Genomic DNA, 14,292 nt, shown 5'->3' with positions numbered 1-14,292 from the left:
TTACTATCAGTCTCTGGCCTAATCCTCCATAAACACTGGAGCCCATACCTTGTGCTGTTCGATGGCATCTATCCACTGTTGTCTGTGATCCGGATCCTGAGCACGAAGATACCAAACGCTATCATTTACACTAATATCAAATCGACATTCATCAAAATCATGGGGCTGTGGAGAAAAAAGTAGAAAATCAAAAGCAAAGCTAGTTATATTCTTGGAAGTGTTATCCCCAAGAGCAAAAAGATGAACATATCCATTCTGGCTGGTGGGAGACTCCTGTTATTTTTTTATTTTTCTACTCAAATAACTTTTTTGAAGATGTCTCAGATAAAGAGCACAACAAGAGCATAGTTACCAAATACTAAGTTTCATTCAACTATTCCTACAAACGAGCTGATACATAAATATATTTCAAAAATAGCTCTAATATTTTTATCAAATGCTTAGAGTTAGCTTAACTAGTAGGAAAGTGCCCATAAGCACAAAAAACCCCACCAAAATAAGTTTTAGGGAAGGCATTTACTACTTTTTTCCCTGCCTCCATTATTCAAAAGTATATTCTCATCATGAATAGTTGTAGTTAATTAAATGTGATAAAATTTTTTTATATTGTATCATAAAATAATGTTGACATTTCCTTCAAAGTATCTCAAATTAACTTCTTTCAATGCCTTTGATAGTAACAGCCAGCAGGGCTTCTTATGAAAAGCAAAAATAAAATACACATTACTTCAGATCTATGTTAGCTAGAAGAAACTGCCTACATCAAAAAGTAAACATCTAGTGAAAATATCAATTATTTGGTTCAGTCTTTTACATTCTTTGTAAGAATATATAAAAATAATATTTTCTATCCTTGATTTTTGTTCAGTAAATGAATTCAAGTATGACAGGATCACATCACATATACCACCTCTTCTACCTGACAGAGTACAGAAAGTCATTCAATTTCTTCTCCTGTAAATAATCTTACTCTTAGAGAGGAGAAAGTCCTCTCTGGCCAATGTAGTAATAAACTTATTTGATGAATTGAATCTACATATTGCATTTCCAAGATTTATTCTGTATTCTTTCCTCCTTTTAAAAGCATCAATCTTTTATCTCCTTATCTGTTTAGCAAAAACATTGTAACTCCACAATGTTTTTTCCATTACAAAATAGTTTCTCTTTTAAGATTATAACAACAAACCATGGCTCTGACTGCCTAAAAGATGTAAGTTAGGCATTTTCTGAATCACAGTGCACTCAACATCATAGTTCAGACTATGGTGGAGGTAGAATATAACAGAAAGAAGAAAAAGGAGAAAACAAGAACACATACTCTGCTTCAGTAATTATGAACACAGAAACACGTAACAGATAACATTTAAACACTCATGAATACAATAATGACTACAAATTTAATGAAATGCCAAATAGTCAAGTCTTAAGAATGGGATTCAGTTACTTGAAAGTTCCTTGAAGGAAGCATAGAACATATAATATCTGAAGAACCAAGTAAATAATTTAACTGACCAGTCTACTGTTCTAAGTAGCCCAGAAGTTTTTAAACTTTCACTTCATAATCATTCTCATTATATTTCTAGCTACCATTTCTAAAAATATTTTATAGTTTGTGTTATTGTTCAGTAACCTCATTAAAGCTTTAGAAAATAAAATATATGTTAGTTCAAAATTTACTAGTTTTTCCAGCAAATACTTCATCCTGTTTGACATCTTCAAAACCTCCTCACAATGTTCCAGTGATTACAGTGCTACATTTAAAATATTCCTGAAGGGCACCTGGGTGGCTCAGTTGGTTAAGCCACTGCCTTTGGCTCAGGTCATGATCCTGGAGTCCTGGGATCAAGACCCATATCAGGCTTCCCCTGCTCTGCAGGAAGCCTGCTTCTCCTGCTGCTTGTGCTCTCTGTCAAATAAATAAATAAAATCTTTAAATAAAATAAAATAAAATAAAATATTCCTGAAAGCAGAAATGCACCAGTAGGCTTCCTCTGGCTATGTGTGAATGAATAGAATCTAAAATCAGTATGTACAATTTGCCAAATTTCTGTATCTACCAAGTATACCAATTATGATCTCTTCTCCCTATTTCAAAGTTTAGAAATGTGGAAAATGTCAAGCTTTTGGTAGAGTTGCACAGAAATAGAATAAAATGATAGTCTAGAAAGCTGGAATTAACGGATCTGAAAACTTCAACTGAATGTCACCCATTACTATTATACACAGTTATCTTGATACCTATACACAGAGATGGTAGTTGACAGAAAAAATGTACAAAAGAAGGTAGCCAGTTCTACCATCAACAATCTGACAGGTTGGTGGCATAAGGAGGAACGCACCAACTGTCAGGTGAGAGAGAGTCTGTAAACACAGAAGCCTTGAGTTCCCAAAATGTGTAAAAGCGAGGCAAGCTAAGTCTACAGGGCAAAGAAAATGAAAGACTTAAGAGGATGTGTTTCAGAAAATACTGAAGTCTAGACAACCAAGCTCACAACATGTGTGAACTGTTCTCACAGTTCTAGAGACTACAAGTCCAGATCACTGTGTCAGCATGGTGGGGTGTTCGTAAGGGCCCTCTTCCTGGTTTGCAGATGGCTGCCTTCCAGCTGTATCCTCCTATAAAAGAGAGAGAGCTCTCTGATCTCTTCATCCCTTCAGAATGGTGCCAATTTCATCATGTGGGCTTCACTCTCATGATCTTATCTAAATACAATTACCTCCCAAAGGCTATCACAATGAGAAATTAAAGCTTCAACATATGAATTTTGGGAGGACACAAACATTCAGTCCAAAGTCTCCAGAATGTATCAAAATAACTTTATAGGAAAAAAAGGGATAAATCCACAAAGAAAAATAAAGATTTATGACATTATTTATTTATTTATTTATGATTGTATTTACTTATTTGAGAGAGAGAATGCATACACATAAGTGGGAGGAAGGGCAGAGAGAGGGGGAGAGAGACAAGCAAACTCCCACTGAGCTGGGAACCAACGCTGGGCTCCATCCCAGAACCATGAGATCATAACCTGAGTTGAGGTCAGATGCTTAACCAACAGCTACCCAGGCACCTCTTGATAAGATTTAAAAAGTGGAATGTGGTAACTGAGTTAGCAGGCTGGAGAAAGCTGAAAAGTAAACATCTACAAGAAGAAAGAAATTAAGCCAATCTGTATGCAATAATGGAAAAAGAAAAGCAAGGGAACTAGAGGCATCAGGTGGCCATAAATGTAAAGGCAACGGGTATAGCTGAAAAGAGAATCGATCAAGAGTCATTAAAAGATGCAGTTAAAGCTCAGTAATCCCAAGCACTGGTGACTACTCACCTACCACTATACCACTGTGCAATATTAGAGGCCCTACCGTTACCTCTCAGAGAGATGGTATCAGGCAGGTTTAATAAGTAGGGACAATCCTACACCACAGTGGGTGTGGGGAAAGAAAAAAAAAAAAAACCGGATATGGAAGTATTCATATAAGGAAGTATTGATATTCATTTCTTTCCCCTACTTGACTCCCAGAAAGCCAGCACCCACACTTTTCCTTCTCTCCCCTTCCACCTGTATGAAGAAACTTCTATGAGAAAATAAAGTAGTCCAAGAAAAAAGGCTTATAGTAATGGTATTTCAGGACTTTACACCCAGGGCACTTAATCAGTATGATAGCTCCAAACTATGAAGATAAATAAAAATACCTTTCAAATCTGGTAGATAACTATCACCAAGTAACCAAGAGCATTAAGAAGCATTTGAGATCCAGGAAAAGCAGCAGCAAAGGGATTCCCAGGAAGACAGAAGCAGAGTTACGGAGAAGATGCAAAAACTCTACATTAGAAAAGTATGACAGCGTGCTTAGAAGAGATTTCTCTGATGGAGGCAAGAGTAGAATGAAAAGATTATCTAAAAGGTTAAACTCAGTGGACAGAATGAATATAAGAAGACTTAGAAATTCAGATTCAACCAAATTTTTAATGAACTTTTATCATTAATGTACAGTAAACTTTATCCATTTTAATCACTGCCACAATCAAGATGAAAAGGTTTTCATTTACATGACTCCTTCTAAAGATTCTTCATCCTCTCTATGTAACATCCCTCCAACATCATCTTCCAGAAACCACAGATCTGCTTTCATTTGCTACTTATTAGTTTGCATTTTCAAATAAATTTATGTATATGAAATCAGTATGTACTATTTTGTGCCTCAGTAGTTTTACTCAGCCTAACTACATATATATATATATATAACTACATATACATATGTATATATGTGTATATATATATTCATTTTGTTGTGTCTTACCAGTAATTCTCTTCATTGCTGAGAATTCAATAAAAATAACATATTTTGCTTATTCACCTGTCAGTGAAAATTTTTTCCAATTTTTTATCTTAGAAATATTTGTTGTAAAAATTTGTGTCTTTATATGAATATATATTTTCACTTCTGACCTTGGAGTGGAATGCCTAACTCATAAAGTAGGTATACATTTCAGGAATTGCCAAAAATAGTTGTAGAGCAGTCTACTGAAATTCAATTACTCCACATCCTTGTTTAGGCTTACTTTTGGACTCTATTCTGTTCAACCGATCTAAATGTCTATTCTTGGGGCACTCGGCTGGCTCGGTCAGTAGAGCATCCAACTCTTGATCTGCCGGGTTGTAAATTCAAGTCCCATGATGGGTATAGAGATTACATAAAATAAAGCTTTAAAAAAGAATGTCTATTCTTACTCCAAAAATGCTAAGTTATTGCTGCCTAATAGTCTTGAAATCATGAACAGTTATATCCTCAAACTTTACTACCCTTTAAAAAATTGCTTTGGCTAATCTAGGTAGCTTTGCATTTACATATATATTTCCAGACACATTTAGTACCAGGTTGTATTAACTCTGTAGGTTTTCTACAGGTTAATATGGAACGGTGTGATCCCTTAATGATATTGACCCTTTCAATCCATGAACATTTCTTCAGTTATTCATGTCTTCTTTACCTCTGCAATCTCATTTAGTTTCTATTGTACAGCTACAATGCACAATGACAGATTCCTAAGTACTGTGTTTTTTATGTTACTGACCATGGAATTTTTAAAAATTTCACAGCTTATAGGATATAATACATCTCATAATTGTATATTAACCTTATATTCCATGATTGTGCAAAATTCACTTAGTAGTTTTACCAGCTGTTTAAATAATCCACCTAAGGAATCTATAAAACATTGATGCCATCTGCAAATAGTTCTCCCTCTGCCTTTCTGATCTTTATGCCTTTTTATATCTTTTTTTCTTGCCATACTGAAATGACTAGGATGCTGAAGTGGTAAGGACAGACATCCTTGTCCTGACATTAATCTTAGGAGATAAGCATAGAATATTTCATCATTAAGTATGAGGTTAAAATATGTGTTTTTATAGATGCCCTCCATTAGACTGATTTTCCTTTCTACTTCTAGCTCCCTACAATTTTTTTTCAATTTAAATAAATGCTCGATTTTGTCAAAAGCTTTTTTTTTTTTTTTTGCTCTGCATCTACTGAAATTTGTTATATATTTTTGTCTTTAGTTTGTGAAAGTGGCAAATTACAATGACTGATTTAAAAGATTAAATTAACCTTGAATTCCTGAGATACAGTCCATTTGGTCATGACATATTAATTCTTTTTCTTTTTTTTCTTTTTTTTTTTTTTTTTGTCCTGAGGACCTGTGCACCATTCCTGGAGATAGTACAATACAAGGTTGATGCATGAAATGGATATGGAGAAAGCTCCTTTTCCATCTCTCTGTTCCAAAAATCCATTTACTATATTGTACTTGAATATAGAATGTATCAGGTATTAAAATGATAAGAACAGATACTAACATTATCTTAGCCAAAAAGCTGAGAAGTGATACATAAACCTTTTTATAAACTATTGATTTGCTAGTATTTTGTAAAGGAATATGGTATTTATGTCCACCATAGAGCTGTAATTTTCTTCTGATATCTTTTATTAGGTTTAGGATTCGGTTATGCTAGCAACATAATAAGAGTCGGAAAGATTTTGCATGATATTGGGACTATTTCTTTGAATGTATTAACACACCAGTGAAGTCATGTGGGCATGCTTTCTTGGTGGAGGAGGTTATTAGCAACTTCAGTTTTTTAGACCTTGGCTTATACAAATATTCTGTACCTTAAAAGTATTAAAAGAGAAAAAATAAACCTATAATTACCAATATATATTAACTTTTTTTGATACTCTTCATTAGTTCCTAAAGATCTCAGTTTGCCTCTCGGGATACTACTCTTCAGCCTGAAAAAGTTCCATTAGTATTTCTTGTAGTACAGGTCTGCCCACAGGTTCTTAGTTGTCCTTTATCTAAAAATATCTTTTATTTCACTTCATTTTTTTGAAGAATATCTTCACTGAATACAGAACTTTGGAATGGTAATTTTTTTCTTCATTCCATGACCTGAGAAGTGTACGGAAGTTTCAATCTCCCCATTTGTGTGTCCTTTTCTCTAGCTGTGTTCAAGATTTTTTTTTTATCTTAAGTTTTCAGCAGTTTGACAATGTGTTAAGTTTCTATTTGTCCTGCTGTTTGTTGAGCTTCTTGAATCTATAAAATTATATTCCTCACCAAATTTTGAAAGTTTACTATAATTTCCTCAAAAAATTTTTTCACATTCTTTTCTTTCCTCTCAAGACTCCTAAAACCTCATTTAATTCTGCTCACTTGAAACAAAAACAAGGGTGCCTGGGTGGCTCAGTGGGTTAAAGCCTCCGCCTTTGGCTCAGGTCGTGATCCCAGGGTCCTGGGATGGAGCCCAGCATCGGGCTCTCTGCTTGGCAGAAAGCCTGCTTCCACTTCTCTCTCTGCCTGCCTCTCTGCCTACTTGTGATCTCTGTCTGCCAAATAAATAAACAAAGTTTTAAAAGTAAATAAATAACAAAACAAAACAAAACTGGTTTAAGAATGACTTCTTTGGGGGCGCCTGGGTGGCTCAGTGGGTTGAGGCCTCTGCCTTTGGCTCGGGTCGTGATCCCAGGGTCCTGGGATCAAGCCCTGCGTAGGGCTCTCTGCTCAGCAGCAAGCCTGCTTCCCTTCCTCTCTCTCTGCCTGCCTCTCCGCCTCCTTGTGGTCTCCGTCTGCCAAATAAATAATAAATAAAATCTTAAAAAAAAAAAAAAAAAAAAGGAATGACTTCTTTTGATCTATATTCAAGATCCTGATTATTTTCTGTCATCTTTATCTACTATAAATTCCAGAGAATGAAGTTTTATTTCAGGTATCATTCTTTGCAGCTCTCAAATTCCCACTGGTTCTTTTTATATATTTTCTTTTTCTCTGCTGAAATGGCGTACCTTTCTTTTCATTCATTACAAGACTATTTTCTTTTACTTCACATAATTATAAAAGCTTCTTTAAAATCATTGTCAGATAATTCTAACATCTTGTTCATCCTGAATTTCGCATTTTATTGTGTGTCTTTTCTCCTGAGAATGGGTTGTTATTTCCTGGCTCTTTGTATATTGAGTAATTCTGAGGTGACCCTGAATATTGTGAATGTTAGGCTGTGAACTCTGGATTCTGTTATATTGTTCTGAAAAATAGTTTTTATTTCAGCAGGCAATTAACATGTTCAGACCCAAACTGCTACTTCTGTCATGTGTTTAACGCGCAGCAGCTAGGACCTCAGTTCAGACTACTTCCACTCTGGCCTGCAACACACACAAACGAGGGGTCAGGTACAAACTTGGGCAGAGTTTTATATTCAGAATCTGGGGTTCCCTTTCTCTAGCTCCTTTTTTCTGGATTATCTCCTCACTATTTGCATTCCTTCTTCTGGTACTTACAGCTTTAAAAAAAAAAAAAAGGCAGGTGTTCTTTAAAGGAGTTTTCGCTCCCCCATATCTCTGCCACAGCATCAGTTATTTCGGATCAAACTTCAGACTACTTTCCATCTGCCTCACTCATAGATGGTTCAGAAGTCAACCAGAGATTTGGGTAGAGTTTTTACATAATTTTGAGTTCCCCTTCTTTGGCTTTTCCTTTGTGGATTCCCTCCTCATTTTCTATCAGCTTGTATCAGAACCCTTCTCATGTTCTATCCGTCAGAAAGATGCCTGTTTGGTTTTTCTGTTAAAGTTTTAGCCACCCAGTACCACCACAATGGAAATTTCATCCTTATTCTACTCATTATTAAATATCCTGTCCAGAGATCAAGGAAGTCAAAGATTTAAAATGATTGAAGCCAAACATCTTTTTTAGAAAAATAAACACAAAATATTAAAATTTCTTTTTCAACCAATTCAATTAGCTAATCAAGTAGTTAAATAAACTATCAGATCTGAATAAAATATATCAAACAGCACTCAAATTACAAGAGAAACTGATTCTTGCTTACTGGGGTTTATTTTGAAGGTATCAGCAGCACATATTGCTAAGAAATATAAATAAATGAGATAAAAAATGGAAAGGAGCCAGGGGAGACTAAGTAAGAGAACTCTGAGACTACACAAGTGTCATTGTAAGGACAGAGCCTCTTCCTCTTCTGAACCTTGGAAGCCACATTACTGGACCTGCTGTTACTAGAAACTAGACACTGCAGTTGCCAATATTATCTTGAGAAAAATTCCCTATCTGCTTTTATGATCCTGTTTCACAATCAAGGTAAGGCTGGTGGTGACAAGGGGCACTAGATGTAGGGGAGAGTAGCATAACAGCAGTCTGATTATCTAGGCCTAATTCACATGCCCATAGACTGATTAAATGGAGTTAATGGGCTGGAGGGATGCTGGGGTGAGAGGAGAAAATGAGAACTTGGCTTTTGCAGATTCATTTGGAAGACCTTCTACTCAGACCCATAATAAGGAATTCTTCAAAAGTTCATTTGATAATGAGCATGCCACTTATCACATTGTCTCTCTTAAATCCAAGCTTTTATACTATTTTATGCTATTGCGACTGTGAGTGGGATGCTACAAACTGCATTTTCCTATATTAGCCTCCTCTGTTAGTTCTGTCAATAGGGACAACATGCTAGAAGGGGACTGGAAGTCAAGAGGAAGGTAGAAAAAAAACTTGTGTTTTTGATCCCTTACTGTTTCCATCAACATCTCTCCAGCAAACGTCCTTCATCCTGGCAGGGGCAATCAGTTCCAGTCCCTAGCCTCTTTCAGAAGTCCTTGAACCAGACTCACCTCGCCACCTCTGATGTACAGCATCAACTGTGGAAGGGCCACTTATTAGATAGGTAAAGTAGAGCTCTACAACATTCCCTTCAAACTACTGAGATATTAGTACCAACTATACTAAGTATAATTTTCTTTCTAGATATCTGAGACTCAGTTGCATACTGCATTTCCTCTAAGCTTCTGAGATAGCTGAATCTTGAGAGAGAGCCCCTCTCCAACTGTCTGAGCCTCAGCTTTGTGAAGTGCTCACTAATGAGGCAATCCTTTCAACTCAGAGGTTTAAACCTCAATCCCAAAAGGCTCCTGTGATACTGCTACCAGCACCGGTGGGCAACCCATTCTCTTCAGAGATCCAACTCCCAACTCTGAAGGGCTCTCTCCAACTTATAGGTTCTCATAACCCCAACTTTATCCCTTCATTCCTCCAGCCCTAGAATTTTTGTTTTCTTTTTTTTTTTTTTAAGATTTTATTTATTTATTTGACAGAGATCACAAGTAGTCAGAGAGGCAGGCAGAGAGAGAGAAAGGGAAGCAGGCTCCCCACCGAGCAGAGAGCCCGAAGCGGGGCTCGATCCCAGGACCCTGGAATCATGACCTAAGCTGAATGCAGACACTTTAACCCACTGAGCCACCCAGGCGCCCCTCTAGCCCTAGGATTTGTAAAAGCTTATCTCTGCAGTTAAAAACTATACACTACCCACAATGTTTTTCTTTTGTTCTTTGAGTTCTGAACACTTTCTGCTAAAATACGTGCAGTGGTTTCTGGTTCCATGAGTGGTCCTCCGGATGATGGAATAAGCAGTCCAAAAACAGCAAATGTTCATTTCATAACCGAGTATTAGATATCCATTCAAAAACAGTATTTCCAAAGGTTGGAAATTTGACATCTTAATATGTGGAAGAAAATAAAGAGGTTACAAAAGCACATGTACAGTGTGATCCTAATCATGCCTACTGCCTTAAGAGCACTTTAGTATGTATCTATACAACCACATGCGATCAAAGACTGAACAACAGAGGCCCTGTTTGGCACACCAGTATAATTCAGGTCCTAGGACAGTGACCTGCACTGAAAAAACATTTATTTACCGAATGTGGAGACTGAAATTCAGAAAACTACCATCCACACAAAAACATGCACACCAGTGTTCGTAACAGCTTTATTTGTAACAGACCCCAAATGGAGGCAACCCAAATGTTCTTCAACTGGTGAATGGTACACAAACTGTGATACATATACTACTGACCAATAAAAAGGAACACATTATCAATATACTCAATAGCTTAGGGAATCTTAAGGAAATCATGCTGAGGAAAAAAGCCAATCTCAAAAGATAACACTCAATGATTCCATTTACATAAAATTTTCAAAATGAAAAAATTATAGAAATGATAAAAAGATTAGTGGTTGCAGGGGTTAGGGATGAGATAGTAGGCTGGAGGGAAAGAAGAGAGCTAGCAGTGGCTATAAAGGGGTAGAATGAGAGTTCTTTGTGCTGATGAATGAGTTTTGTATTTTATTGTAATGGTGGTTACAAGTTATAAAATTGCATAAAACTACACATACATGCATGCACATGTACACACACACAAATTAATATATATAAAACCAGTAAAATGTGAGTAAGGTCTGTGGGTTGTCCCAGTATCACCTTCCAGGTTTTGAATTGTACTACAGCTATGTAAGATTTTACCATGCACAGAAACTGGATGAAGGATGAACAAAACCACTGCACTCCATTTTTGCAAATTTCTATGAAAGTACAGTTATTTCAAAATTAAAAGTTTTATTTTAAATAAAAAGATATTCGACAAAATGTTCAAAGTGGACTATATGTGATAATTATCACTTGTGCAGGCTGATGACAGAGGCATTAAAGGAAGCTAACTGGCTATATTCAGAATCTAACATAGATGGTGTGACCTTGGGAAAAGTCCCCACAGTCTAGGAAAACAGTGCTATACAAATGTAAAAACCAGATCCTGTCAGCAACCCCAAGACACTGAAGCATGTACCAGTGAACATATCAGGTAATTTACAGGGAGGAATAAATGCTCTGGTAAGCAGACATTTCAATTTTCTGGTAAATGCATTCCTTTAAAGAAATCCACCCAGAAATATCATAATCTGAAAGTTTCAGCATAGAATCAAAATAAGGAGAATTAGTTGGAAGATTTTTAGTGGCAAGTAGCACACCAAACTCAATGCAATGTTTTCTTCCAACCTTCCTTTTAAGTTGTAGAACCCCTGTTCTCCTCCCTACCCTCCAAATCTTAACTATAACATTTACATTACAAACAAAACAAAACAAAACCCTGATAGCTAGGGGTTGGAAGGAAAGAAGTGCAGAGACAGCTGTGTCTCTGATGTGATATCCTGAGAAGGACATCACATCATTTTAGTGTATTCTGCCAAGGATGCACAACCTGAATCAAATAAAAAAGAAACATCAAACTACAAATGAAGACATTATAGAAAATGCTTGCCTGTAGTTTTCAAAAATAGCAATGTTACACTAGACAAAGAAAGCTTAAATGACTAATTGTTCTAGATTAAAAGACTAAAGAGACATGACAACTAAACACAATACATGCTCTAGATGAAATTTTGTACTGAAGGGGAAAAATATACTATACAGGACACCGTTGGAACATTGGATGAAACTGGAATACAGACTCTAAATTAGAAAAAGGTATTACTCTATGAAATTTCCTGAATTTGCCAGCTATATTATGGTTATACCTACTGAGTCTCTATGCCCTTGGAATTTATATACTGAAGTATTAAGAGTAAAACAAGTATGATACATGGAACTTACTCTCAAATGACACAGGAAAATGTAAGGCACGTGTGCATGTGTGTCTAGAGAGAATGATAAAAGAAATGTTAAAATATTGTTGAATCTAGGTGTTCACAGAAGTTATCACATTACGCTTAAAAACTTTTTGTTAAAAATTATTCCAAAATAAAAAGTTAAAAATGATTTATAAAAAGACAAGAGCAAGAGTCCCCTGAAAGCCAGCTGCTTAATCTCTCTTTATATCCCACTGTTAAAGGGAGAAAATGCAATCAAACACGTGACAAAATCACTAATATTAAAATAAAAGATTAAGCACACAGGAGAAGAAAAGGAATTCTGAAGAAAGAGTCAATGACTCGAGGATCAAAAATAAAGTTACACAGACACATACCATGTGACATAAGAACATTCATGGGTGCACAAATATACACAATGTATAATTTCAACCAGGCCTCTTCCTCCAACCTCCAAACTTTTACCTAATTGCCTCTTCTCTATCTTCTCCTGAATGATTAAGAGGAATCTCAACACATCCAAATGTGGTCATCTGATTTGCTTCACCAGACTTCTCTTGTAGGTTTTGACATTTCTGTAAATGGTTAACTACCAACTGCTTAGACCTGAAATCATCTGACCCTTCATTTTTCTCACATCATATGAGGCATCCATCAGCAAATCCGCAAACCTTGTCAGCTACACATTCCAAGTGAATCTAGAATCTAATCATTTCTCATAATCTCCACCAACACCACTCCGATACAAACTACTGCTCTCTCTCCTCTGGCTCTTGATTATTTGCACTGCCACCAAGGGGCTACCTAATTTGGCTCCCTGCTTCTATCCTTACCTCCTACAATCTAATCTTAACAAAGCAGTCAAAAGTGATTCTGTTACTAGGATTAAATCACTCCACTGGTCAAGCTTCCAATAATTTCCCTTATCACTCAGCATAAAACTTCAAAGTCCTTAAAATGATCCACAAGGGTCTGTTCAACCAGGAGCACCACCTCTGTGCCTCCTTTTCCTACTACTTTCCCCTTGTTCTATAAACCATACAAGCCTCCAGCCAGATAGGTCCCCTTAGAGTTATTTCAACTAGTCCCGGAGGAACTTAACAACTGCTGCTCTTTCTTACCAGGTCACCCCTTACCATGTTAATTTTCCTTTTTTCTTTCCTCCTTTCTTTTTTTTTTTTTTTTTTTTAAGATTTTATTTATTTATTTGACAGAGATAGAGAGCACAAGCAGGTGGAGCTGTAGGCAGAGGGAGAGAGAGAAGCAGGCTCCCCGCTGAGCAGGGAGTCTGATGCGGGGCTTGATCCCAGGACCCTAGAACCATGACCCAAGCCGAAGGCAGACACTTAATCAAATGAGCCACCCAGGCGCACCCTCTTTGAGATTTCTACTCACACACCTCATTTCACCCATTATAAAACACCCCACTATGCACACAAATTTTACATCTCTGAATAAGGATGTGTCTTACAAATGGTATAAACTAGAACAAGCAATGTGATATATAAATAAAGTTGGTGCTCAGATTCACTAAAATACAGTAATACTTTCCTAGAGAAACCTTCCCAGACTCACCCAACAATAAAGTACGCTGAAATAACAAGAGCCACTTAATAAAAATGTTACCTACTTTAAGAGAGCAGAACCTAAGAAAAGATTCCCAGACAAGGTTAGTTTGCATAATCTCACTGTCCCCAACTGTGTAACATTTTTCTCAAGAACTTGTCTTCCTTTTCTGTTTATAAACTTAACGTGAAAATATTAAGGGAAATATATAGGAAGGCAAATTATAAATATTCAGTATTCTGTTTCAATTTTTTTCATTTAACGTATTTAACTTGATGTACCCTCTGGGTATTTTGTCTCTTATTTTTACCTCAATTTTGGGAATTACTGAATAAACAAAACCCTGCTTTTAATATTTACCCTGAGGTAAAGGCTGGAACATGATGCAGGCAGCTCTGAATTTCTTTATTTTCAAAATGCTTTGATATCTAAACCTGTGCTGTCCAATGTAGTAGTCATTTGTCATGTGTGGCTAGTTTGAACTAAGATGACCGATAAGTGTAGAATACACACTGGATTTTGAAGACTTCGTAGAAAACAAAGAATGTAAAATATCTTTTTTTTTTTTTTAAGGATTTTATTTATTTATTTGACAGACAGAGATTACAAATAGGCCGAGAGGCAGGCAGAGAGACAGGGGGAAGCAGGCTCCCTGCCGAGCAGAGAGCCCAATGCGGGACTCGATCCCAGGACCCTGAGACCATGACCTGAGCAGAAGGCAAAGGCTTAGC

General features: G+C 36.4%; 1 protein-coding gene and 1 non-coding gene across 4 annotated transcripts in view; both read right to left on the bottom strand.

The window, feature by feature from the left end:
• The window catches only part of CERT1 (ceramide transporter 1), a 111,903-nt gene that overhangs the window by 76,516 nt on the left and 21,095 nt on the right, over nucleotides 1–14,292 (bottom strand). For 2 of the 3 annotated variants that reach the window (XM_032335943.1, XM_032335942.1), the window contains exon 3: nucleotides 49–165. In XM_032335943.1, coding sequence (XP_032191834.1) covers nucleotides 49–165 — 117 coding nt within the window. Of the gene's footprint in view, nucleotides 1–48; nucleotides 166–1,677; nucleotides 1,809–14,292 lie in introns of those variants that run through there. The other variant, XM_032335945.1, reaches the window with a different exon arrangement.
• Nucleotides 5,700–5,891, bottom strand: LOC116587286. The gene has a single exon (XR_004284360.1). It is a non-coding gene; the product is annotated as a U2 spliceosomal RNA (small nuclear RNA).

The sequence above is a fragment of the Mustela erminea genome, chromosome 3, assembly GCF_009829155.1.
Source record: "Mustela erminea isolate mMusErm1 chromosome 3, mMusErm1.Pri, whole genome shotgun sequence".
NCBI classification, from domain to species: Eukaryota; Metazoa; Chordata; class Mammalia; order Carnivora; family Mustelidae; genus Mustela; species Mustela erminea.
This window is presented reverse-complemented; position numbering and strand designations above follow the sequence as displayed.